This window comes from Microcebus murinus, chromosome 1 (genome assembly GCF_040939455.1).
Source record: "Microcebus murinus isolate Inina chromosome 1, M.murinus_Inina_mat1.0, whole genome shotgun sequence".
NCBI lineage: Eukaryota > Metazoa > Chordata > Mammalia > Primates > Cheirogaleidae > Microcebus > Microcebus murinus.
The window spans coordinates 78,441,951-78,468,517 of NC_134104.1; the positions used below are offsets into that span (position 1 = coordinate 78,441,951).

Below are 26,567 nucleotides of genomic sequence, written 5' to 3' on the forward strand. Positions count from 1 at the left end.
TACACATGTATACTCTATAAACCTTGATCATCCTTATAATTTGCTTTCTCCACTTCTGCACCAAGGTTGTAGAACACTGAAGAAAGATAAAGCACAAGATACACCTGATCCCCTGAAAGTCATGACATTCGATTCAACCTGGGTTTTCTTGCATACTCTCAATGATAGTGGTCTTGATGCCTTTTCCTTTAAGTCCCAATTCCTCTTTGCCTTCTAATCCCATCACTTACAATGCTGATGTCATCTGATACCTTATCAAAAAAGTGGGATCACTTAATGAGGGCCCTTCACATAGTTCTATCTTCACTAAATCGTTTCCCCCACAGAAAGGATGCTCTGGTAAAATGATTATGGCATCTAGAGCTACGTATTTAAGTTCCACTATTATAGCTGTGTTAACAAGGGCAATGACTTATTCTTTCTGTTTCCTCATCTATAAAATGAAAATAAGATAGCATCAAATTGTTCTATACATTGCATATGTTGAAATAGTATTTCACAAACTGAAAAGATCAATGACAATGTTACCTATTCCTCTAAGATTTTCTAAGTTCTTTCTAAAAAGAAAATCACTTCACCTACATATAGTTATGCATCACTTAACAATGAAGACACATTCTGAGAAATGTGTCCTTAGTGATTTTGTCACTGTGCAAACATTATAGAACGTGCTTACACAAACCTAGATGGTAAAACCTACTATATACCTAATATGGTATAGTCTATTGCTCCTAGGCTATACACCTGTACAGCATGTTATTGAACTGAATACAGTAGGCAACTATAACACAGTGGTAAGTATTTGTGTATCTAAACATATCTAAACATAGAACAGGTACAATAAAAATAAGGTATCATAATCTTATGGGAACACTGTCGTATATGTGGTCCACCGTTAACCAAAATTTTGTCATGCGTACAAATGTCTGTTACATGGAAAAAATAAAAATAAAAATAAAAAATAAAAAATAAAAAAAAAAATTTTGTCATGCAGTGCATGACTGCATACTCTAGATCCTGCTCCCCTCCATCACTGTTTAATGTTACCCCTTTCTTGACAGCATATTTAATCACTCCTTTTTAATAGCCCTTTTTTTCCTTTTGCTCTCAAACATGTTTTTCTCTTCTCCACTTTCAAATAAAAAAAAATTTTTTAAACTCTTTCCTTGATTTACTTTTGAAAGACAATATTTAACCACACTCTCTCTCACAACCAAACACTATCATTGTATGAGTTTGCTCATCAAAATACTCTAAACAAGGCTCTACAATCTAGCTTCTATCTCCAGTATACTGACCATCAGTGCTCTGAAAAGTTTCTAATGAAACACTTCTTGATATGTTCAGTGGTCCTTATCTTTCTTGATCTTACATTGGTATTATCCCAAAATTGATACTGTCCGAGAAGCCTTCCTTCTTTGTCCTCTGTGTAACACCACACTGTCCGACTTCCTCTCCTACCTATGTGTCTTTATAGGAATCTCTTTTCCTGCTTTGCTTTCTTCCTTTCCCTTGCATGGGTGTCCACCAAGGTTATATATGCTCTAACTTTTGATTTTCAGAGCTTCAGCTACCTTCTCTATCCTGGAATTCTCATTTGTACTCCAGACCTGGACTGCCATCATCTTGTCGGACACCCCCTGATACCACACTTGAGAGTCCCACCTTCACTTCCAACTCAACACATTGAAATCTTCCATAATCAACTTCTCCCCAAATAATCTCCCTTTGAATATTTCTTGATTCTAATATGCAAATTTATACATGTAATGTTCTGTTCACGTCCTTCAGTCCCTAGAAACAATATGATGAGAAGCCTTGTCTTTCTCTCAAAGTATCATCCCTTAACTCTCACTGCAACCAACCAACCTTGTCTAACCACCTCATACCTGCTTTATTACAAGAGAAAAAACTTCAATTTCCTCCCTACCTTCTATAATCTATTTCTTTTTTTTTTGCTAGTTATAGACTCATCTTCCTAAAATATCAATTTAATCTCATCTTTACTAGCTATGATGGCTCCCCATTACCAATCCAGGCCAATCATTACACAACCTAAATCAAAGGTTAGCAAACTTTTTCTGAGAAGCACCATACAGCAAATATTTTAGGCTCTGCAGACCATATGGTCTGTGTCACACCTACTCAACTCTACCACTATAATGAAAAAGTGACCATAAATAATATATAAGCAAATGGGCATGACTGTGTTCCAATAAAACTTATTTACAGAAACAGATGGCTGGCCAGATTTGACCCATGGGCCATAGTTTTTCAATCCCTAATCTAGATCCACCCCAAATACTCAATTTTATTTTCCACCATAGGTTTCTCCCTGTCATTAATTCTATAAACATTTGTTAAAGCCTCTATTACATAAAAGCACTTCCCTAGTGGCTAGAAATGTAACAGTAGAGTTGATCTCTAGACTTTTAGTCTACTGAGGAGAAAAACATAAGATAACAACTTAAAAAGTGCTGAATGTTATCAGAGGAGAAGGGTCTTAGCAGGCCTTTGTGTGTGTGGCAGGAGGCACTGACTTGGTTCAGGAGATCAGGTGAGGCAATTTTAATCATGAGCTAGGACACAGTGAAAAGAACACAGCACTTTCTTGGCAGACGCAATAGCACATGTAAAGCACTGAGGCCAGAGACTAGTTAGAAAGCTACTGCAGAGTCCAGGCTAGAAACGTAAGTGGTTTGGACTAGGGAAACAGCTACAGAGGAGACAAAAAGGGAGAAGGTCAAGAGATTTTGGAGGTAGAGTCAACAGGGCTTGGTAATGAAGCACATATGAAGGGGAAAGGTAACTATTAATAAAAGGCAATTCCTAGGTTTCTGGCTGGAGAGGCTGGGTAGATGGTGGTGAACTCACTTCACTGAGCTAGGAAACCCACAAAGAGATTACATAGGCACACTCTTCCCTCTGTGACATCAGTTCACCTCGTTTCCCCCAATACGCTTACCCCTCCTGCGATATTGGCTGTATATCCATCATAAAGCTGTCCACAGCCTCTCTAGTCCATACTAATCTCTTCATACTCTGAATTTATATCAATTTTTAATTCTCATCACATGGTTCAAGCATTAAACTATTCTCTCTAATAGTAATAAATATGCTGGTTTTGCTTTTCAAACAATATTATAAGCCATGTGTATACCTTCCCTAATTGCTTCTTGTGCCCATCACAGTGTAGGGAACAGTAGATACTCAATTATACTTGCTCTCTATCTACTAAATATGCATGTTATCTATGTAAATAGGTAAACCAATACATACACATTCACATTCATACGTTTATACATACACATAAACCATCAATTATCTGTCAGTCAAAGTAAATGAAACTGAGAAATAAACTGAAAGGTTATGAAGCTTAGGGTAACTGGGTTTTTCTATGTTAACCATTAACTCCTTAAATAAAAATTAAACAAGTCACTCGTCTCCAAAGACTTATTGTAGTAAAATACATTTCTTTTTTTTTTTAAAGGCAGGGTCTCACTCTACTGCCCTGGCTGGAGTGCAGTGATGTGATCATAGCTTAGTACAGCCTTGAACTCCTGAGCTCAAGTGAACCTCCTGTTCAGCCTCCCAAGTAGCTGGCACTACAGCACTATAGGCATGTACCACCATGCCTGAATAATTTTTTTTTATTGATACAATATTAAATTACTGGTGAATCAGGGAAAAAAATTATGAGAGACTTATAACAGACCTAGCATATTAAGACTTACCAACAGAAAATGAACAACATCTCCTCTGCAGAAGGCTAGCATGGGATTGACATAATTATGCACTGCCACGAAGTGCCAGGCCAGCAATGGAACACTGGAAGGATCCATCTAAGTGAGAAAAGGGGGAAAAAGTTACCACAATTAATAAACAGGAGGACAAAGAAAAAACTCTAGTTAAAAACAGCCTCTGACTAGTATTCTTTGAGAAAACTTTTCCCAAGTTCTTATAAAAATGTCATTGAAGCAAGACTGATACAGAAGTGTCACAAAGGAACTGTCTGAGTTGATGGTAATGTTCTATATCTTAATAGGAATTTGGGTTACAAAAATATATGCATTTGTCAAAGTGCAGAAAATGTACACACTCCATTTGTACATTTCTTTGTATATAAATTTTACATCAAAGGAAAAACTAAACAAATATTAAACTCTAGCTAATGCTATGCATGCTGAATATTTAGGAGAAAGAGCAGTGGTTTCTATAATTTACTTTGAAATACATAACAAAATAATACAGTTTGATGAGTGCGTAGAGAGACAGATACATGGACAGATAGGTAATAAAGAAGGTACAGTAAAATGTTAATAGTAGAATCTGGATGATAGATATACAAGTGCTCAATGTAAAATTCTTCCAACTGCTCTACTTGTTTGAACTGGGAAAGATGCCAATAAAAACATATAAAAAGAAGCAAACACATAGCACCATGATATAAACCTCAATTAACCAATGGAGCTAACCTAAAAAATGTTAATGGCAATCTAAGCAAGTTTTGCCATCTAAAAGGACAGATTTGCTTCCCCCCTGGGGCTCAGAGACACACAGGGTACCAACAAGAAAACAAGAGAGAACTCGCTCAGGATAGGGGCTGCTTTCTGAACTAGCCAGAGTCCTGTACCATCATTCCCCATCCTGTCTCATCAATACCTTTCCTCATCTATACACTGGAAGATCACAACTTTCTGAAAACACCCAAGCAGGAAAGAGAGGGGAAACTGGGGTATGAATAACATATGCTGGGAAGTATCATCCCCCAGAGTAAAATATCAGAGGCAGAAGCCAAGGAAAGCATACATAGCAGCCATTTATGTTGGGGTGTACTCTGTCGGTACACTGCAGGGTATACTCTTATCAGTAGTTCCATATCAAAGCAGGAGACAATGAGCATAATCCTGTCTCAGTGCAGCAGTCACACAAAAACAAATGTCTTTAAAACATTGAAAATCAGGGCTCAGACTTACTATATCAGCTTAGCCTCCAGCTTTAAATCCAGTAAGGGAATTAGACTCCACTCAAAAGGGCAGTAAATGAAGCTAGGAAAATCCACGCATGAAATTAGGTGTGACCACAAAGTGCCAGGACAGCAATACACAGACATTGTCAAATTGAGGTTAAAAACAAAAACCGGCCGGGCGCGGTGGCTCACGCCTGTAATCCTAGCTCTTGGGAGGCCGAGGCGGGCGGATTGCTCAAGGTCAGGAGTTCAAAACCAGCCTGAGCAAGAGCGAGACCCCGTCTCTACTATAAATAGAAAGAAATTAATTGGCCAACTGATATATATATGTAAAAAATTAGCTGGGCATGGTGGCGCATGCCTGTAGTCCCAGCTACTCGGGAGGCTGAGGCAGAAGGATCGCTGGAGCCCAGGAGTTTGAGGTTGCTGTGAGCTAGGCTGACACCACGGCACTCACTCTAGCCTGGGCAACAAAGCGAGACTCTGTCTCAAAAAAAAAAAAAAAAAAAAACCAACTATATGCTGTTTATGATAGAAAAACCTAAAATGATAAAAATAGAAAAGTACAAGATCTCATGATCCCCAGGACATTGTTTAGTCACCAGCTTATGCTGCTTTGGTCACCTTAAGGCAAGTCCAGACAATGATCTTTGGAGCACTGACTTTCATTCTACCTAGTTTTTTGACAATTTCACAGAATTAGCCCTTACAAATCATTTCCCTCAACCTCCCGACATGGTCCCTCCTTTTCCCAATAAGATGGAGAGGCTCACTCACCCGACCATAGGGAAAAGTCATCCATACTTTCAAGGATGGTTTCAATCCAATGACCAGTATCTTTAGGAGAGAAATATAATTTATGTTCAATATTTACCTCGAAATTTTCAAATTTTTCATATTCAAAGCCTCTGAAAGTCATGCGTTTCACCATCTAAATATAGCTACCTTTGTTAAGGATGCCATGGCCAATAATGAAAACTGTGTGATGGGATGATCTTTCAATTCAGGCTTAGAATGTAGAGGCTCAATACAGCAAACTTCACCCTTGGAACCACTGAAGAGACATCTAGATTCACATGTTCTCACTCCCATCACTCTCCTGAAAATGTAATCCAAAAATTCAAAATCAATTTAGCAATGATCCAAGTCACTATCATCCCTAACTTGTACTACTTTAATAGCCTCCTAACTCCTCCTTTTACCTCCAACAATCCAAGCTCCATACAACAGCTGCATAATCTTTTTATTATACAGGTTGGATCAATCACTCTTCTGCTAAAAACAGTCCACGGGCTTGCCACTGTATGTAAAATAAAACTCCAACTCTTTAGCCATGTCTTCAAAGGATATGCTCTGGCTCCTGCCTTCATTCCTCTCCCACTACAGCGTACCTGACAAAGTCATGCTCCAGTCGCACCTGCCTTCTTTCCGTTGCTCCAGCAGGCCAAGTTTGTGCCCACCTCAAAGCCTTTCTATTCAAATGCTCCTCTGCCTGGAACATTTCCTACAGATCTTTGCATTTGCTGACTGGCTCATCATTTGGGTCTTTTTCAAATGTTACCCCTTCTGAGAAGTAGGGGTGAATGAATTCAAGAATTCATTCTTGAATTATCCTGAAATGCTTTCCAGCACTCTAAGCTGTCTTCTTTTCGTCACAGCACTCATACCCATCTGATGTCATTTCATTTAGGTGTTGGCTTACTATCTGTCTCCACAACTAGAAAATAAATTCTATTAGAGTAGGAACCTTGCCTGGTTCACAGTTATAACTCTGGTGTCTAGATAAAAGCCTAAGTATAGGAAATGCCCAACAAACATTAGCTGAATAATGAATAGTATCTTTTCAGAAATTACTTTTTGCTCAGTGTTGTTAGAAGCTATAAGAAATATAAGAAACAAAGATAGCATAACTATTAACCTTGAAGAACTTATGGAAACATTCAATGAATATTATGTACGACTTTAAAAAATTCAGCTTCATAAATGTTCTTCTATGTATCTAGACAGTCTGTTCTTATTTAAAGAGCAAACAAGGCTATTTTCTCAGGCAATAAAAACATTTTTACACCTGTACATTATGGTTATAATCAACTGGGCCTTGAACCTAAACCAAAATTAATGAGCTGCTACAGTACAGAGTAGCTCAGAATACTGGTTCCCAAGCTTGACAGCAAATAAGACCTACTAAGACCTACTGCGATAAAACTTCGGAAGACTTGGGCCCAGAACTCCATATGTTCTACAAGCCTGCCCAGGTAATTGTAACACACAGCCATAATGTATTCTCAATCACACGGGCTTTCTAGCCCTCTTCATGTTCAATTTCAAATATGAAACCATAGCTAGTCTTTTCATTTGTCAACAAATGTCCATTGGTCTCTTACTTAAATGTCAATTCAAAAACAGAGCCTCCGCTGTCGTTGCAAATTGCAAGAGTTGGGTCATCTGTAAACTAAAAAGAGAGGAATTTATTTTCTTATAGATATTTAAATATCTAGTTAAATATTAAGAAGAGGAAAAACTAGAGAATATTGAAAATCTGCAATATACACACTTAATAGTATTTGAAATAACCTAGATTCAGCTCATCACTCTAAACATACAAACCTACCCTTTATTTAGAATTTAAAAAGTATTAATCATATTCTTTCTCTAATGTCAGTGTCTGCACGTACTACCTTCATCACCATTCCCAAGCAACACTTGGTTCCGTCTACTATGCTTTTAATCTCAGCTGCATTTTTTTCTGTCTTTATTTCTTTTGTTTCTTATTGTTTCTCCCAATAATTTTGGTTTTTTTCCTGCAAAACCATTGGCCTTTTATCAACAACACCAACTAGTTATTCCTTCAATCAAACATTTATTGAGCAGCTACTATGGGCAAAACACAAAAATAAATGACTAACAGATTCTGATTCAAAGATCTCAATCTATTAAGAGAGAGAAGACATATATATAAGCAACTAAAACATATGAGAAGTTGGCATATGCTATATGAAAAGAGGTCAAGATAAATTACCATAATGTTCTGAAAGAGGATAAATTCTCTCCACTTTTACTTGTCTTGGGTATTTTCATTGTTACTAAATGCTTCAATGATGCTTTGTCACAAAAGACTTTTTTGTGACTAACCTATATATAGACATTTAAACTCCAGATGCTTATGGACTTTAAAAAGCATATGTATAGATGAGAGAGCTCTGCACAGCTAAGCAACAAAATGTGTACATGATTAAAATCTAAAAGATCTGATTTTAGACTTCCCTAGGTACAATCCTTTACCTTTTAAATGCTTCTGAACATGGGCCTGACAGTATGCAAGAATCAATGTCCACATTGTACTTATAAATAAAATCTGTTACCTAAGTCAGTTTAATTTTTTCAGGCCTATAAGGAGAAAGCCAAGACTAGGATCTTAATTCTTTCCCTTTAGAGGCCTGAAAGAAAATAAACCAATAGATTCATTTCTAAACATAATCCAAATGCTGCTTCTTTCACAATCGGTGCCTTGAACCTCATGCACTTGCAACAAAAGGCGACAGCGCACACGACCTCAGTAATAAAATTTTGGCGGACTAAACCAAGGTAAAAGACCTTTTACAATCTCCATATGAGTTTCAGCAGGGTGCTGCTTGTCTTTACTGCCAACCTCCAGTCTAGGATCACATCAATTTGCCCTTTTGGCTGCTATATCTATTAGACTTCAACACAACTTGAAGTTAAATATTTCCATACTAGCCCATCTCTTTTTTTTAACTTGGGAAAACATCACGTGGGGCTAGTCAAATAAAAGATAGTTAGTTCAATATTAAGAATTCTATTAATAAAGTAGTGTTCCACTTCATGTTAAATAAATTTTTTAGACTTCTGATTATCAATACAGAAAAATTTACTTTAAAATAGACTCAAAGGCATAATAATCAAAATCATTATAAAAAGAAAACAAAGCTATTACCTTGATATGCAATATTGCTGTTCCTGGAGGATGAGCATCTGTTATTGATCTTAGAAGTTTTCCACTGGCCAAATCCCACATGGTGATCTATAAGACAACTAAGTGCTTTAAAAACAAATTTATTGCTCTTTTTGGACTTAAGTATCCTGTCTTCTGGCTGAAATAATCTATTCCTGGTCTATAAACATTACAGGCAAAGGACTATAAAGTTAAAACATACCTGAGGGGTACAGATCCATTAAAGCATGGAGCCTTTATTCCATCTTCATCTATCCCTCATCCTGCCCAACCTACTTTTCCTTTTAGATTGTAACTGTTGTTCTTATGCTAAGAGGTAAAAGAAACTTCTCTAATAAGTCAATCTGTTTAGCACTGGTAAAGATTATAGAAAAGGCTATTGCCAAACCAGCTAGTGATGCAGAAATCAGAAGATGGGAAAAACCTATCACCAGTTTCAGAAGTAGAAAGAAACACCAAAGTAGTTATCCAAGAACACAATAAGAATACAGAAAGCAGAATACAGTGTATCTAAAAAGCAGCCACAATTATTCACACTTCCATAAGGAACGACATTTTACATTATGCCCTGGTTGGATTATGAAAGCTATTTACTCAAATAGACACATGAATTAGGATATAAAAAATTACACACTCTGGGTCAGTCAATAACAATTATTTAAAAATCTGAACAAAACAGAAGCCAGATTGAGCAATCTCAGGTTACCTCTAGAGATATATCACTTCATAACACGTGTTTTGGTCTTCAAAATATTGATCTAAAGAGTATAGTTTTTAAAAATTGACTTTAACATTGTCTTATGGATAAAAGAAAGTTCGCATCTTACCTGACCTTTAGCGAAGCCACAAAGAAGTCTCGAGCAGTCACTGTTGATACTGAGGGCCGAGATGGCTCCATACTGACCTCCAACACTAGTGCCGCCCAGACACAGTCGCAGAGCTTGGTTCTGATCTAAAGCGGTTTGTAAAGTCAAGCGAAAGAAATGGAAGTGGATAATTATATACACTAAAGGAATGTTTTCACAGACTTGGGAGGTGGCAAAAATCAAAAGGAGCAGGTGAAGTCACACTCATTTTTTTTTTTTTTTTTTGAGACAGAGTCTCACTTTGTTGCCCAGGCTAGAGTGAGTGCCGTGGCGTCAGCCTGGCTCACAGCAACCTCAAACTCCGGGGCTCAGCGATCCTACTGCCTCAGCCTCCCGAGTAGCTGGGACTACAGGCATGCGCCACCATGCCCGGCTAATTTTTTGTATATATATTTTTAGTTGGTCAATTAATTTCTTTCTATTTTTGGTAGAGACGGGGTCTCGCTCAGGCTGGTTTTGAACTCCTGACCTTGAGCAATCCGCCCGCCTCGGCCTCCCAAAGTGCTAGGATTACAGGCGTGAGCCACCACGCCCGGCCTCATTTTTAAGTGTATTTATTGAGCATCTAATAGACGCCAGGCATTGAATTAGATACTAAGACACAGAAAAAAACAAGATTTACAAGGAACTATAATACAGAACTTGATAATAATAAGTCAAAAACCCATAAGAAATCCGCAACTTCTTGAACAAACCAACTATCTTTCATCTGTCTCAGCCTAGAATTATATTTATTGCTGTCTTCAAGATGCAAAGTTACAGGGAATACCATATTCTTTTAAAATAACTTTAAAACTTCAAAAATCAAAATGCATTAATTTAGAATTTGGCTGAAATTTACATTTATATTATCCATGAAGAAAAGTTTTACTAAGCAAATTAACAATGCAAACAAAATTACAGAGTAAACATTCTGAAGTAATGAACTACTTTAGAAAAGTATTTCAGGCATCAACATTTGACATGCTAAAAGCAAGTAATTCAAATCTCTGTTAGATTAAGTTCTTTAAGGGCAAGGATCTTGCCTTAATGACCTCTGATTTCTCCAAGAGGCACTCAAACATTTATTAAATTCTATTATCTAATAATTAAAAGAAATTCCTCTAGGGCTTCTCCTAGACAATACTTATTTTGTATAGAGTTCATTATTGTACCCACTTAAAAACAATGAGATAAAAATTTAAATGTAAGAAGCCACGACTATAAAATGTAACTATTTAGAAAAAGAAAACAAAACAAACACCATACTTCTACAACCTAGAATAATTTCAACTCTCCTAGCACTTGTTTGTGCCTCCCTTAATTATCTACATGCAAGTTTTGGTAAGTGTCTTACTTCCCTTATTAGACAGGACCTCTCTGAGGGGTAAGATGATGAATGAATTAACACTCTTAGAATACCTTGCTGGTACCTTGCATTCAGAAGGCATCTGACAATCATCTTAACAGCTTTCACATTTGCAAATCTTTCTTCTAAAAATAAATCTAGTTATCAGAAAGAGTCTAAAGACATTCATTCTCAGAAGGAATAATATTAAGTCAGTCCTTTTGTCCATCCAAAGGGAATATTGTACGAGTATTTTTCTGTGTTCATAAACTAGTTCAATAGGAATCTCCCTCCCCAAGAAAGAGTTCTGAAACAATTAATGACTGTACTGCATCTGGCACACAAAAAATACTCGATTTTTTTTTTTTTTTTTTTTTTTTTTTTGAGACAGAGTCTCACTTTGTTGCCCAGGCTAGAGTGAGTGCCGTGGCGTCAGCCTAGCTCACAGCAACCTCAAACTCCTGGGCTCAAGCGATCCTGCTGCCTCAGCCTCCCGAGTAGCTGGGACTACAGGCATGCGCCACCATGCCCGGCTAATTTTTTTTTTTTGTATATATATTTTTAGTTGGTCAATTAATTTCTTTCTATTTTTGGTAGAGACGGGGTCTCGCTCAGGCTGGTTTCGAACTCCTGACCTTGAGCGATCCGCCCGCCTCGGCCTCCCAAAGTGCTAGGATTACAGGCGTGAGCCACCGCGCCCGGCCAATACTCGATTTTTTAAAAAATCATTTTATATTTTTGTCTTCCAAGGTGAACATTCAGAAAGGAATAAAAATCATAAATATACAAAATCTAGTGATCATTATCTTTATTCACATCTAGAATTATATAATTACAGATATTTTTCCATACATCTAGACTGGCCTCCTTCCTCATTTTTCCTCCTCCCTCAATTTAATCCAAATTATTAAAACTTCTCCTTATTCTATAATTTTCTTGACTATAAATATGGTATCACATTTTATTTCACTCAACTGAAAATGCCTACCTAAAATAGTGCTTTCCATGATCCTTATTTTGTTAGGGCCATCTTATACAGTTAGTGGATTATCCACATACTTTAATTTGCAAACTGTCATGATATGATGGTTGGGCAGCAGTATTCTATATATACTACTGCTTTGGGCCACATGTGTGGGCAACAGTTGTGAACTGAAAGAGGAGAAAGAGGTTGGTATGAAATTTTATACCAGCCTCACAAAGAAGCCCCTCAAGTTTGGACTACCAGTCTTCCAGGAACAGAGAGGTGTCTAGATAGCATGCTCCTGAGATCTTTTGTAGTCCCTGCTTTAAGATCCAAACTTCACAGATTTCTGATTCACCAATACTTAAAGACACTCACTACTGCTTTCCAATTTAATAAAATTCATGCTTTAATTAGACAATTTAAGTATTCTTACAAGGCACAGTAAGTATGAGCAGGAGAAGTGAAAAGTATGATAAAATAAGGGTGCCATTAAGAAAGAGGAAATAGATAATAGTGGCAATGGATAAAATGAGGGAAGAAAAAGGACATATATCTAACTTCTAGATTAAAAACCAAACATAACTGCTTTCCTAACTATGCTTCCCACATACTAAAAACTAGCTAAGACAGGGAACTAAATTATCAACCTTGGTTATTCCTGAAATATATATTAAATTTACATCCCACACATCTGTGTTAATGAAAATATTCTCAATTTTTTTCTTGACTTTTACAATGTATTTGTTATCTTCATAATGTCCCTTTAAAAGGTAGCATGGCTATGAAACCGATACCTGGATTTTAATCCCACCCTAACTCTAGAGAGTTACGGGTATTACAACCACAGTATATGTCTGGGTAATTTTAGGAATGTTACTTAAATTTGCTTGACCTCTCTATCTTTATCTGTAAAATGCAAAAAACAATCATTACCTCACTGTGTTGCTAAGAAGAATAACTTAGTAAAGTAAGATAATGCACAAAGGAACTAATTCAATGTCCATCAAATATGAGTAGGTTTTCATCACAAACTAATTTACAGATTATAGTCACACACACATAAAAAAAAAAACCAAAAACCCAGCAGATAATGGTGAGAGAAGCCAAAAAAGACAGACTATCAAATGTAACCTACTTTGACTCCACAAAGATATTTATCAACTGTTACTGCTATCTTTGTACAGTCTATCTTTATGGTACCATATTAACAAACTTGCTATTACATAATTTAAACTAAATACAGAAAAGGTAGAATTTCTGTGGAAAGAAGAACAGTCTTATAGAGAGGTTTCTCCTGCTACAGTAACTGAATATTCTGTAGTCCAGATTATTCTGGACAATTCTGGGAAAAGGTATTTGGTCAAAATAAACATAAAGCCTTTTCAAAACACTTAAATTCTATAGTTACCTAGAAAGAACAAAAGGACCTGGGCAGAAGCAAGAAAGCTCTCTCCCGGCTGCTCTTGATCTCATTAAAAGGAAAAATTCTATTGTCCCCCTACTCTCTTAAAGCCTCCTTTGTCTACTGTTGGGGAAAAGGTATGAAATTAATAGTACATGTAATTTCATTTACAAAGTCACATAAAATTACATTTAGTTGGCACTGTCTACTTAGCATTAAAAAAAAAAAAAATTGGAGTAGGTCTTCATGAAGGTGACCCTGGGCAAGAAATATGAAAATGAGATTATCACTTTTCTTAAAAACTTCACTGAGTTGACATACAGCTTAATAACAAAATGTCTATGAAAACTTTGAAAACTATCAAATGTTACAAATCTAAGGAATTATTAATAATAATAATATAGCTTACCAATTATTTAAGAGAACTTGAAGCCCAAATATCACATAAAGCACATCTATTTGACAGCGTGCTGAATTATACTTGTATCTTTTATTAGTATACCTTTCAGAAGTACACTTGGTTAGGGTGAATCTCCTCAGCATACCCTGAGCTTAATAATAATGTGCTAAATAGCAAAGAAAAACCACAGGGTAACATAGAAAGTCTATAATACTCCTAAACAAAAACCTATGATGGTGAGAGAAGACAAAAAAGACAAGACTATCATATTTGAACATAATTTAAGAATTTCTGCTAACTTTTTCCACATACCAAAATTAGCCCGATCTTCTATTTCTTCACACCTAATTTGTTTTAATTAGTTCCCAAAGATCATGAAAGAAGGAAAGACCTACATTGTAGAAGGACTACAATTTAATTGTGTATGTAGAACTCTACTTTCATCTGCCAGTATTCATCATTCTTCAATGCTATTCTTTTACTACCCTTTATTCACGTTAAAATATTCTCTAGATAGAACCAAGGGAGAAAAGGAAAGGAGAACTTATTAGGAAACATTTTTCATCAATGATCACAAAACAGGAGAAACAGTTTTACCTGACCTCTATCTAACCAACTCACAGAATTGAAGTTCTCCTTCCTTCTGTAAAGCTTATTGAAGGAGGACCAGAGCACACTAAATCCCCATAACTGGCTGTCTTCTAGAACTGCATCCCCAACCCCGGGGCCACAGACTGGTACCAGTTGTCCTGTTAGGAACCAGGCTGCATAGCAGGAGGTGAGTGGCAGGTGAGAAAGCAAAGCTTCATCTGTATTTACAGCTGCTCCCCATGGCTTCCCATCATCTCCCATAGCTCACATCACCGCCTGAGCTCCGCCTCCTGTCAGATCAGTCACTGTCTCCCATCATCTTCAGATGGGACCATCTAGTTGCAGGGAAACAAGCTCTGAGCTTCCACATTCTGCATTATGGTGAGCTGCATAATTATTTCATTATATATTATAATGTAAAAATAATAAAAATAAAGTACACAATAAATGTAATGTGCTTGAATCACCCCAAAACAAAACCATCGTCTCCCACCCCCAATCCATGGAAAAACTGTCTTCCATGAAACTAGTCCCTAGTGCTAAAAACGTAGGGGACTGGTGTTCTAGAATACTGGTACTTACTAAGGAGTCAGTTGCATTCATTCCCAAACCTGCTCATGTCATTGTAATGTTACTGTACTTGAAAAACTTAATTTAAAAGTACATAAACTGATGAAATAAGATTAAAAAAGAAAGAGCTGTTCTATGAACACTAAATGGACGATTTAGAAAAACTTGGTAAAGATGAATTGCTTTACAAAACTGTCACAAAGATACTGACAAGATAAGGGTAAAGACTAAAAGGAAGTTTTGTTAAAATCTAGAATTCTGTACTCTGATTGATACACAGGTATGTAAGCTTTTACCTCATTTTTAAAAATTAAAATTGCAAATTTTCATGGCCCATTACTGATTAAATTTATGCCCCCAAAATTACTGCAGACCTCCAATCAGCGGATACAAACTCAAAAGAAAAGGCTTCAGACTATATCAAAAGATTAGGGGAAAATTAAAATTTATATATTTTTAGTTAAAATAAAACATTGAAGATATGCATTTATTTATAGTTTTTCACAATTGCCTGCTTTATTTAGCTGTAGTTTTTTTTCAATAAGGATTTCATGAGGGCATCAACTGTAATTGCTAGCATTTTCTTTCAACATTAAAAAGGTCAAAAGATAAAAAACCTCTCATGCAAACCAAAGTTACTATACCTTTTCCTTTTGAATCCACGAAGAAAAGATTAAAAGAGAGAGAAAAGCAAGAAATCAGTACAAAAATTCAGAAAAAAGGCAGGTAAAATTTCAAGAGTATAAATGACAAGCTTTGGTTATCTGTGGGAATGAGACTAAATTTGATTAATTGATGTCTAAAGATATGATTATATTCATTTGTGATTATATTCAGGTATGGGTTATGGGAAAAGAAAAAATCCATAATATTCAAATTATAGCACAGTAAGTAAATCCATGTTTAAGTTAGGTGGAAACAAAAACAATTTCTAAAAGATAAGCTACTAAAATACACTAACAACCAAAAAAATGAAAACTAAGGGTCTTGGGATAGAGAAACATCTTTATTAAGATTTGAACTTCTGAGACTTTGTATAAGGTAAGAACCAAGACACACAAAAAATGTCATATACTTATAATTCCATAAGAATACACAATATGCATCAACATCTAAGAAACTTATAATAATTTATATTTTAATGACCTGGGCCTCTATTTCAAAGAGAATCTAATAATACTTAAACAAGTATAGTTCTTCCTGATACACCTGATCCTATCATCAACACAGATGTTTAAAAGAGATCACATGGGTGCAAAAATATAGTTAGATAGTATGAACAATACCTGATAGCACAACAAAGTGACTATAATCAACAATAAATTAGGGTATACTGTAAAATAACTAAAAGAGTAGAATTGGAATGTTCCTAACACAAAGAAATGTTAAATGCCTGAGGTGATGGATTCCCCAATTACCCTGATTTGATTAATTCACATCGTATGCCTGTATCAAAACATCATATGTACCCCATAAAGATAAATATTATATACCAATAATAATTTTTTAAAAATAAATAAATAAAATTAAAGAGATCAGCTCTAATCCAGACCTCAGATCTAGATACTTCATAGTATTATTACTCTGCCATTTGTTCCTTGGCTTTCAAACAATTTTAATCCATTTGTTAAAACACATTGTCCAAACATCTGATTCCTATAAACATAATGAGTAAAATTTATTAGCTGCACTGTTAAAACTCAAAGCACAACCAGAATATTATAATTATTTCTCAAAATGTTCACTTTGGCATACTTTCTTTTCCATGAGACTGTGGTGAAAGATAGCTATGTCCTCATATCTGTAAGAAAGAAGCTGGGGTCTAAAAAAACCAAGAAGCAGGCCCAAGGAAATTAAAAAGATAGTATGAAAAGATAATGAACTTTTTTCCTCTGCTAGTTTTTAAAGTATTCATTTTAATTTGTTTGCAGTAAGCCCTACATGAGTTTGATTATAAGCAATTACATATGTGTACAACCTCTTGATAAGACAGGGATGTTCAAACAGAGTTTAGGAAAGGTGAGTACTGGTAAGTGGGAACAAAAAATCAACATGTATTCTGCTGACAGATAAACATTTACATTATATTCTATCCTCATTCACCTTAGTTCAATTCTTTTCTTCATACTTTTTGCCTCCTTTTCTCTCAGGACAGGAGGATTGTTTGGAATAGTGGAAATGCACTGATCTAGGATTTTGTATTCCTTGATTATGAACTTGGCTCTCTGCATGTCACTTAACTTCTTTGGTCCCAATCACCTCAAGTAAAATAAGGGGATTGAACTAAAAGACCCTGTAAGATTCTTTCTCCAAATTCTATTTATCTAATACCAATTATGTTCCCATAGGAAAACAGCCATTCTTACACATGATAGGAGAGCCGAGCTAGTAAAACTTTTCTAGAGGGCAACTACATAATATGTATTAAAAGTCCTTAATGTTCATATTCTGACCCCAAGCAATTCCACTTTTATGAATTTGTCCTAAGAAAGTAATCACATGCACAAAAATGTAGTAACAAAATGTTCACTACACTCCTGTTTATTAAAAACCTAAACTTCCTATAGTAGGAAATGGCTAAGTAAATTAGGAAGAAGCTATTTAATAGAATAATATACAGCCATTAAAAATGTTACAGACAAATACATAATTGCATGGAAAGATGTTCATTATAATGGAAAGGAGGTTATAAATTAATATGATCCCACTTGAAGATGTATACATACATATATACAGAAAAAAAAGACTAGAAGATTATACAGAAATGTATAGGGATTGTTTCTGGATGGTAGAATTTGGTATTTTATATCTTTAACTTTTTGTCCGTCTACATTTTCTACTATGTATATGTATCAGTCATACAGTAAAAAAAAAATAGTATTTTTTTAAAGAAAAATCAATTCTGAAGTTCTTTCAAGGTAATTATAATTTTGTTTCTATTTTCTGGTTCCCAAACAGTAAAATTCTATTATTTAAATTAATCTCCTTTGAAAAGACTAGGTGTTACAATTACGTGTTAAATAAAGCTTTCGGCATAATAGAAAATTTATAAACAGGAAGTTGAATTGTTCAAAAGCAACAGATGATAACTAGTTATCCACTCAAATGATAAAGATACAAGGCCCCACAGGTTTCAAACTGTGCTTCTGCTATTAAAGCACTCTCAAGTAATGCTTATAAAACATTCTATAGATTTCTTATTAGTAAGTATAGTGTCATTGGGAATTCCATAAAAGAGAGATGCAAAAATTTAATGCCCAGAACACTAAAAATGACAGAAAATGTTATCTAGAAGTTTTTAAATAAAAAAAGGACAAAAAATTCTGCTCAAATATTGAATGCAAAGGCAAAGAAGGATGAATAAAACTGTGGTTATTTAGTATGAGTCAAATAATGTTTGGTTATAAGAATATGTACTGCTCCTTTTCAAGTTTTTCTGGTTTCATGCAATAAAATACACTATATAAACTGTGATTAAAGGACATTATAAATTCCAATAGGATACTTAATATTTAAAAGTAAGAAAGTTCTTAGAAAATTTACCAAATATTAAAGCCAGTCCATGAGATGTACCCACTGCTATCAGACTGGACACTGCCTGAAAACAAAAGAGAAGATGATATTTTAAGATAGTACATCAAGGATCTTGAAATAATCAAAGTTAAATCTGTTCCTTCCTCTCGGCACCAGATGACATACCAACTATTATAAACAAGGAGAATTTCATCTAGGAGGCAAAACGGGAAATGAAACTTGGGACATTTTATTTCTGAGAATCCCTCTAAATTTACTCTAAGGGTAACATTATCAAAACAGCATATGTTCAACATTATGGGCAAAAACATGCCACTTAGCTTCCTCTAAAGCAACTTAAAAAATCAGGGGTCCAGACAAAGTAAGAGGCACTTAGGCTACACAACCAAGAACCCCCTACAACGTGTGGGGAAGAGATGAGAATGCTCCAGTTTATCTACAGGACCTAAAAGACATCAGAAATGTTCAAAACTCAGCCTACCTCCTCACCAAATGACTGACTAATAAGAAAGCTACAGGAGGCAGCTGGAGGAAGACAAGAAAAGAAAGCACTAGTGTGCTTTCAATATCCCCCGGTTCTCTAAAATCACTCTACAGATTTACTATTTGGCAAGCTTGGTAATGGAATCCAGAGCTGTTAAATGTAATATTTACCACAAAGTGATTTTACCAAATGAGGCTTTCCACTCCCTGCAACAGAAGGGAAGCCAAATCACAGAAGGAGCAAATTTACTTGGGCAGTATGGTACCACATACAAATAAAACGGGGGAAGGCCAATCATTATTCCATTACCTGCTTCTCAAACAAAAGCCCAAAAATAACAATAAATTAGGAAAAAAAGAAAACATTAAACTTGGACAGATTTTAAACTTGATTACTTGTGGTAAAATGACTTATGAATTTATTATAATTTATGTAATAACTTTGAACATTATAAGAATAAATCTAAGAAAACCCAATCAAGTAAAAAGCTTACCTTTAAAAAGCTAAAGTATACTTACAATTGCTGTGGGCAAGCCAGCATCTACTTTGTCCTAAATGAAATGATAAAAAGAAGTATTTGAAAAGACATTCTCATTTTAAAACCAAAAATGGTATAAGGATCTCTCTTTACATATACTTTGATCCAAGTCAATTTAGACAAGAGGTGGAAACTTCATTTTTGCCCTCAACTAAGAGAAATTACAAAAGCTGTATATATCAATAAATACAGAGACCATGAGAGTGTATCATTTTGTTTTACTAACTATAACAGATGCTTCAGGAAGGGTACTGATTATAAATGGAAATGTAAAGGAAAAGGAGAAAAGAGGTTCTGTTTTCTATAATGTGAATAAACTGTAAGTATTATGGGGTCAAAATGGTAGGAGTATATAAAGATTTGAGAAAAGGAAACATGTGCTAAAGATGTACTATTTCTAATAAAATAGGAGCTCTTGTCTAGCAGATTACCCAAGAGTCCCCAAATAAACCCCAGCGGGATATATTAAGTCAGTTCTCAAGCATAAGAAAGTAAAACATGAAGTGGTAGTCTCAGGTCCTTATCAGTAACTACACGACCTTGGGAAAGTCATCTAACTTTTCTGAATATTAGTCTCCTCATCTGTTCAAAGAAATAGCAAATACTGCCATATTTACCTCAATGAGTTGTCCTGAGGATCAAATTAAATGTAAAGAATGATATAAGAGTATCTGTTTGATGCTTACATAGCTCTAAATAATAGCAGCTTGCAGTGATACAGCACTGTAGTAACAAAAAAAACCTTCACATACATATATTACAACATTTGATTCTCTAACCTGGAGGGAGAGAGAGAACAGGCAGTATGATTCTGATTTTCCAAATCAAGAAAATAGAAGTTTCAAAGAGCTTAACTGACATGCCCAAGGGTTACTCAGTAAGTGGTAGAACTATGGCTCAAACTCAGGGCCTTCTGTTCCCAGGGCAGGCTCTTTATAACTCCTCTATACCTTTTTTTCTATGTCTGTTCTTGTCAGTGTGGTCAATTAGTTACTATAATCACTCAGAAGGGAGAATCTATTTAACAAACTGTGTAGAGCTTCCCAGGAACTATCTTAAGAAACTTACTCCAGTGCATGGAAACATAGAAAAGAACAATCACCAAGGTTGCTGTATACAATGTTCTGGATAGCAGCATCTACCCAACTTTGTGTTTATGTGTGTGTATATAAAACATGCCTCCCCCATAATATGCCGAAATAAAAAAAAAAAAAATAGAAAAAAAAACAAAACATGCCTGACATAATGCTTGACAATTACAAAGCATGCAATAAGTATTTAATAAATGATTCATTTGTGTCCCTGATAAGAAAAAAGAGGAATAATAAGATAGCAGATAAAGAACATAAACTACAGTAAGTCCTCACTTAACATTGTCAATAGGTTCTTGGAAACTGTAAGTGAAACAACTTACAACAAAACCATTTTTTTTCTCATCAACATTATAACGAAATAACATTGAACAAAACAACATTATTCAAGGATCTGCTCTATATTCAAAATAGAACCTGAATGATAAAATCAGAAGTCACCTGACTTCAAAGGCTAAAAAATTCACAGATGTTTAGAAGCATTTTATGGATTACAGAATTTTAGTACTGGTGTTGCAACATGTGAGGGTAGTAATTCTCAAAAGCCAGAGTGCATTAGAATCACCTAGGATGCCTGCTAAAATGCAGATCTCTATACTATACTGCTAAAGATTCTAATTCAGTAGGTCTGGGGTGATCCCCAGGAATCTGCATTTTAATAAGCACCCCAGGAGATTCTTATGCATTGGACACATTTTGAAAAAAGAACACTGCATTAAGGTTTCTCTAGTATCTTAAGGTTGATCATAAAAATGATAAAGATCCTTAAAAAGTTAATTTGAATTATTTTTAAATATACTCATATGTCATATTTCTTTGAGAAGGATCCCAAAATTAACCAATGAGTGTTACAACTCCAAAACTTTCATTTCAGCTGGATGTGGTGGCTCACACTTATAATCCCAGCATTTTGAGAGGCGGGGGCAGGAGGAGTGCTCAAGGCCAGGAGTTCAATACCAGCCTGTGCAATATAGTAAGACCCTGTCTCTACAAAAAATAAGAAAAATTAGCCAGGCGTGTTGGTGCATGCCTATAGTCCCAGCTATTCAGGAGGCTGAGGCAAGAGGATTGCTTGATCCCAGGAGTTTGAGGCTGCATGCAATGAACTGTGATTGTATTACTGCACTCCAGCCTGGGTGACAGAGCAAGACTCTGGCTCAAAACAAACAAACAAACAAACCTCATCTTTCCTGGGTGTTTTCTGTGCATGGACTCTAAAACTATAATGACCAAGACCCTAAGCAGCCTTAATAACATCACAATCCACATGGCCGAAGGTACTATTAAACAATTATTAAGGACAAACACCCAGAAATATAACTAGCTTTACATGTTAATAAACCAACCATCACAGAAAAGCATGCAATGTAAATTGAGCTGGTAATCCAAAAATAGGAAGGTATTGTGTGATGGCTGTCGCAGGAAAAGCAGTTTTCTTTTTAACATACCAAAGGAGCTCAGCCATAGCAATGAAATAAAAACAGAATGCAAACACTCTGGTATTTATTAGAATTTTCCCCTCCTCTTCAAGAACAAGGAGAAACCCTTTTAAATAACAGATTTATCTAATCATTGTTCAGAGTCTGAGTTTTAGTTCAGTCTCCATTATTCAAAATATTTTTAAAACTGCACAGGTGGGTCAAATGACTGTTCTGGTTCATCTTGATTTTGAAAGGAATGAATTTCATCACCTACATAAGGATTAAATTCAGAAAACGTCATGGAAATGTAATCCTCAACAGGTGGTTCCCATTCCAGCAAATATGAATTACTCTCCACCTAAAAGAGGAAGGACAATTGCCCAGGTTTCCTCCATTGCTTGACCATCTCTCCATTTAAACTAACTTCATGATATATGAGCTGGGTCAGGATATACCCATTGTCCACAGTGAATACTTTCTTTTCTTGATATCTGAGCTGAGATCTTTCTCAGATAAAGCTAAAAATTGCAATGTCATTGTGGTGAATTGATGCACTCCTGTATCAACTCTTACCCTCATGAAAAATCAAAACCTTGTCCAAATTGAATATGTAAAATACCAATTAAACTCCATAAAAAGAACATAAAAACAGATCAAAGTTCCTGGAGTTTGAATCTGTCATTATTCGTATTATATATAGGATCTGTATATTTAATTCAGAAAACCAGAATTCAAAGACTACATAAAACTATGGGCTTTGAGGTCAAAGGAAAAGTTTCATCAGTGTCTATTGTCTTGATGGACTATTAAATGTTTTTTACATTAACTCAGTGCTCAAAATCATTTTTGAAAAAGGTCACAGACATTCTGTTCCAACCACTATAAATTGGGCACATTCACTCATGCCACCTCCTTTCACAACAAAGAGGCACTAGACTTGGAGCCAGAAACCCCAATTTTGAGTAATTACCCTGCTACCTCCTAACTGAACTATGTAAGACAAGTTAATATCACCTCTCTGAGCCTATCTTCTCATTGTAAAATAGAACACGGCTTTACCTACTTTCAAAGTTGTAAGAGTAATAAGGTACATGAAAAGACTTTTGTGAATTATAAAAAACATTCAGTTGTAAAAGATTCCAATCTATCATTTCTCCATATGAAAAGACTAAAAAAATAAGCACTCTACCTCAATCAAATACACAAGATGGCAACTAAACTGAAAAGGAATTTAAAGAAAAGGCAGATAGTGTTTATTTTAGGCTTGCTGCCATATTTCATTTAGGCACATCCGAGACTCTGAGCAGACCTTTATTTTCATGGCTGCACTAATTTCTACATCAAGATGTGTAGCCATGTCTTATGAGTCAAAAATAATCACACAAAAACCATGAAAGCCAGATTCTATTTTTCTTAAGCTTTGGGCCAAGAGAAGTGCTGTACTTTGTTTTATGCTCATTCCTACTTCATTATGCCATTGCAGGTTATAAAGCTGGGGGGAAAGTACAAAATACTTACAGCTGCAGATACTATCTGGGCAGAAATTCCCTTCAAAAGTGAATGTCGCATAACTGATCCATGGAGTGAAAAAGAATCAGGTAATTTCTTCTTCCTAAAAAAAAAAAAAAAATGAATACTTTAAGGACAAAAAAAAAATTGAAAAGACAAGGTCCCAATGCTTTGAAAGAAGAAAACATACCAACAAAAAGAAAAGTGGAAAATAACACTATATGTAATTTGTTAGCTCTGTTTGAAAAAGAAGTATAAAGAATCTAATAGTCTCACATTCAACTGTTGTACTAAACCCACTGTGAACCTCAGAGAAGCACAAGCAGGAAAATGAATAAAATTACCATTCTTTTTTCACTGATTCAAACTGTTCCTTGCCTACCTTAAGTAATATAGCAAGAGGTTTTTCTATTCTCCAGAAGGTACCTACAGAGTCCTCCTTCTGCCCTGTATGGCTACATTTGCTTACCCTCTTGCCACCTCCTGTCTACAACCACCATTCTCATTCTTCAACCAACCACATTCTCGAATTCCCCATTCTTGACTCATTCTCTGCTGCTCCTATTGATGGCTCCTTTCACCTACTCTACTCATTGTCGTGCAAAAACTAATTTTTAAACATTTAGCAAACATTACTGGGACCTATTCTGCATGGCTAAAAGTATGCTCAGGGATACAAAATAAGAAGATCATAGTTCCTACTGTCAAGGATCTGGTAACATCATCAGATAAGTAACTCTTAAATAAAAGGACAAATGTTACACTAGAAATATAAATAAAATACTATGTAGGCCGGGCGCGGTGGCTCACGCCTGTAATCCTAGCTCTCTGGGAGGCCGAGGCGGGCGGATTGCTCGAGGTCAGGAGTTCGAAACCAGCCTGAGCAAGAGCGAGACCCCGTCTCTACTATAAATAGAAAGAAACTAATTGGCCAACTAATATATATAGAAAAATATTAGCTGAGCATGGTGGCACATGCCTGTAGTCCCAGCTACTTGGGAGGCTGAGGCAGCAGGATTGCTTGAGCCCAGGAGTTTGAGGTTGCTGTGAGCTAGGCTGACGCCAGGGCACTCACTCTAGCCTAGGCAACAAAGCCAGACTCTGTCTCAAAAAAAAAAAAAAAAAATACTATGTAAATGCAAATGAAAAAAAGTTTCATTCTGTTTATTTGGGGGATATCAGGGACAGCTGTAGAAAAGAGAAGATGTCTGATTTGGCCCGAGTCTGTCAGACAAAAAGCACGAGCAGAAATACGAAGATGTAAAGGTGCACAGTGTGTCTGGGGAACAGCGAATACACAAAAGGCATGGACTGGGAGGACTGGAGTGGGAGTGCTTCAACATCAGGTCAAAACGCACAGCAGGGTCCAGACAGATGTCACACAAAGCAGTTCTGACTATATTATTCAGGCAACAAGATAACACCATATCTTTTAAGCAGGGAGTGACCAGATTATGAAAAACATTTAAGTTATCTATTTGTAGGACACACTGCTGAACAGCTTAACATAACCGGCAATGTCCCCTATCTCGCAAGAGACAAGAACCTAAAGACAGCACTTGATACAGGCAAAATTTTAAAAAGAGAGAAAAAATACACAGATAACTTTATTAATATTAAAGTTACACATGAATTCACTAAAATATTTATATTATGATTCTTCCACTTCTCTTTCCTTTTTATGTTCCCTCCAAAAATTTGGAAGGTAAAATGCAGCCCAAATTGAAGTTATTTAGGGTTAGAAGTCCTTTTCCCAAATCTTTAATCATCCTTGTGATTCTGCTTGGAGCTTCATTCCAAGAGAATGAAGGAACGCTGGAGCTGACATGAGGAGAGGGGGACATGCAGGGAACAGAAGGGTAGTGAACCAACCTCCATGTTCCCTCCACAAACACTGCCAGGTTTGATTTGTGCTCCCTCCAAAGGTTCTACTGTTTCTGGGACTCCCTGGCTATTATTATGGCTTCCTACTGGGGCTTCGGAAGACAGTGGTCATGGTACCCACCTTTTCTTTTTATCTACTTCCCCAAGAGTGCCAAAATCTTTAGGATATAATAAGCATATTATTTCCATACAAGTGGGCCTTCTACTCCCATGCAGGGCTTCAACACACCACACTGTACTACAAAAATGTATTTACATTTGAAATGGTTAAATATCTCAACCATATGCAAGTGTGACTGACATGAATACATACCTTTTTAAGTTGGTCCTGTCACCACTGTCTGAGCTTGCCACAGATGAAGTATCATATGAGTGAGAATCAATAGTATCAATGTTTAACAATGTAGGATCCTCAAGAACAAAAGACTCATCTTCATCATCAGTCTAAATTGGAGAAAGATAGATCAATAACTCAAAATTCCAAATACTCAATGAAATAAGTCAGGTAAGCATTAATGGGTTTCTCCAAAGTACTCATGTGCTTATTTCTGCTTTTCACCTCCATTCTATACATTCTTATTGACCAGATAGGCATAGTACATAATTATCAGAATTAAATTTCAACTCAAGATAGATCCCTCTCTCTACAAAGAGTTCAATGCAAAAATTTCTTTCTTGTAGCAGAAAGAAGCAGGAGCATTTACGCAGATTATTGTTAGCTACAGAATATTTCTTAAAATTCAAACCCGTACAGGTGCTTTCATAGTTAACAGCCAATGGCCAATGAGAAGAAAACAAATAGCACCTGACAATAAATAGTCTACTATGAAAAATATAACAAGCAGACAGAAGAAAGGCATTCTAGGTAAGAAATAACATGTGCAGATACAACAATTTCATAATATGGATTTTGCCCATAGAAAAGAAATTAGCCCAAAATGGCTAGAGAATATGAGTAGAAGTTGGAGATAATGTCAGAAAGATAAGCCAGTATCCAAATTGTAAAAAGACTTATACTCCATCCATTAAGCTATGTGGAAG

The 26,567-nt window shown here is 35.8% G+C and overlaps 1 protein-coding gene across 3 annotated transcripts in view; it reads right to left on the bottom strand.

Annotated features, from left to right (window-relative positions):
- VPS8 (VPS8 subunit of CORVET complex) overlaps window positions 1-26,567 on the bottom strand; it is a 216,251-nt gene that overhangs the window by 169,202 nt on the left and 20,482 nt on the right. For all 3 annotated transcript variants that reach the window (XM_076003376.1, XM_076003373.1, XM_076003368.1), the window contains exons 4-13: window positions 25,840-25,970; window positions 23,652-23,745; window positions 19,602-19,634; window positions 18,609-18,663; window positions 9,770-9,894; window positions 8,925-9,011; window positions 7,354-7,421; window positions 5,915-6,068; window positions 5,747-5,806; window positions 3,735-3,842 (exon numbers count right to left, since the gene is read on the bottom strand). In XM_076003376.1, coding sequence (XP_075859491.1) covers window positions 3,735-3,842; window positions 5,747-5,806; window positions 5,915-6,068; window positions 7,354-7,421; window positions 8,925-9,011; window positions 9,770-9,894; window positions 18,609-18,663; window positions 19,602-19,634; window positions 23,652-23,745; window positions 25,840-25,970 — 915 coding nt within the window. The remainder of the gene's footprint in view (window positions 1-3,734; window positions 3,843-5,746; window positions 5,807-5,914; window positions 6,069-7,353; window positions 7,422-8,924; window positions 9,012-9,769; window positions 9,895-18,608; window positions 18,664-19,601; window positions 19,635-23,651; window positions 23,746-25,839; window positions 25,971-26,567) is intronic.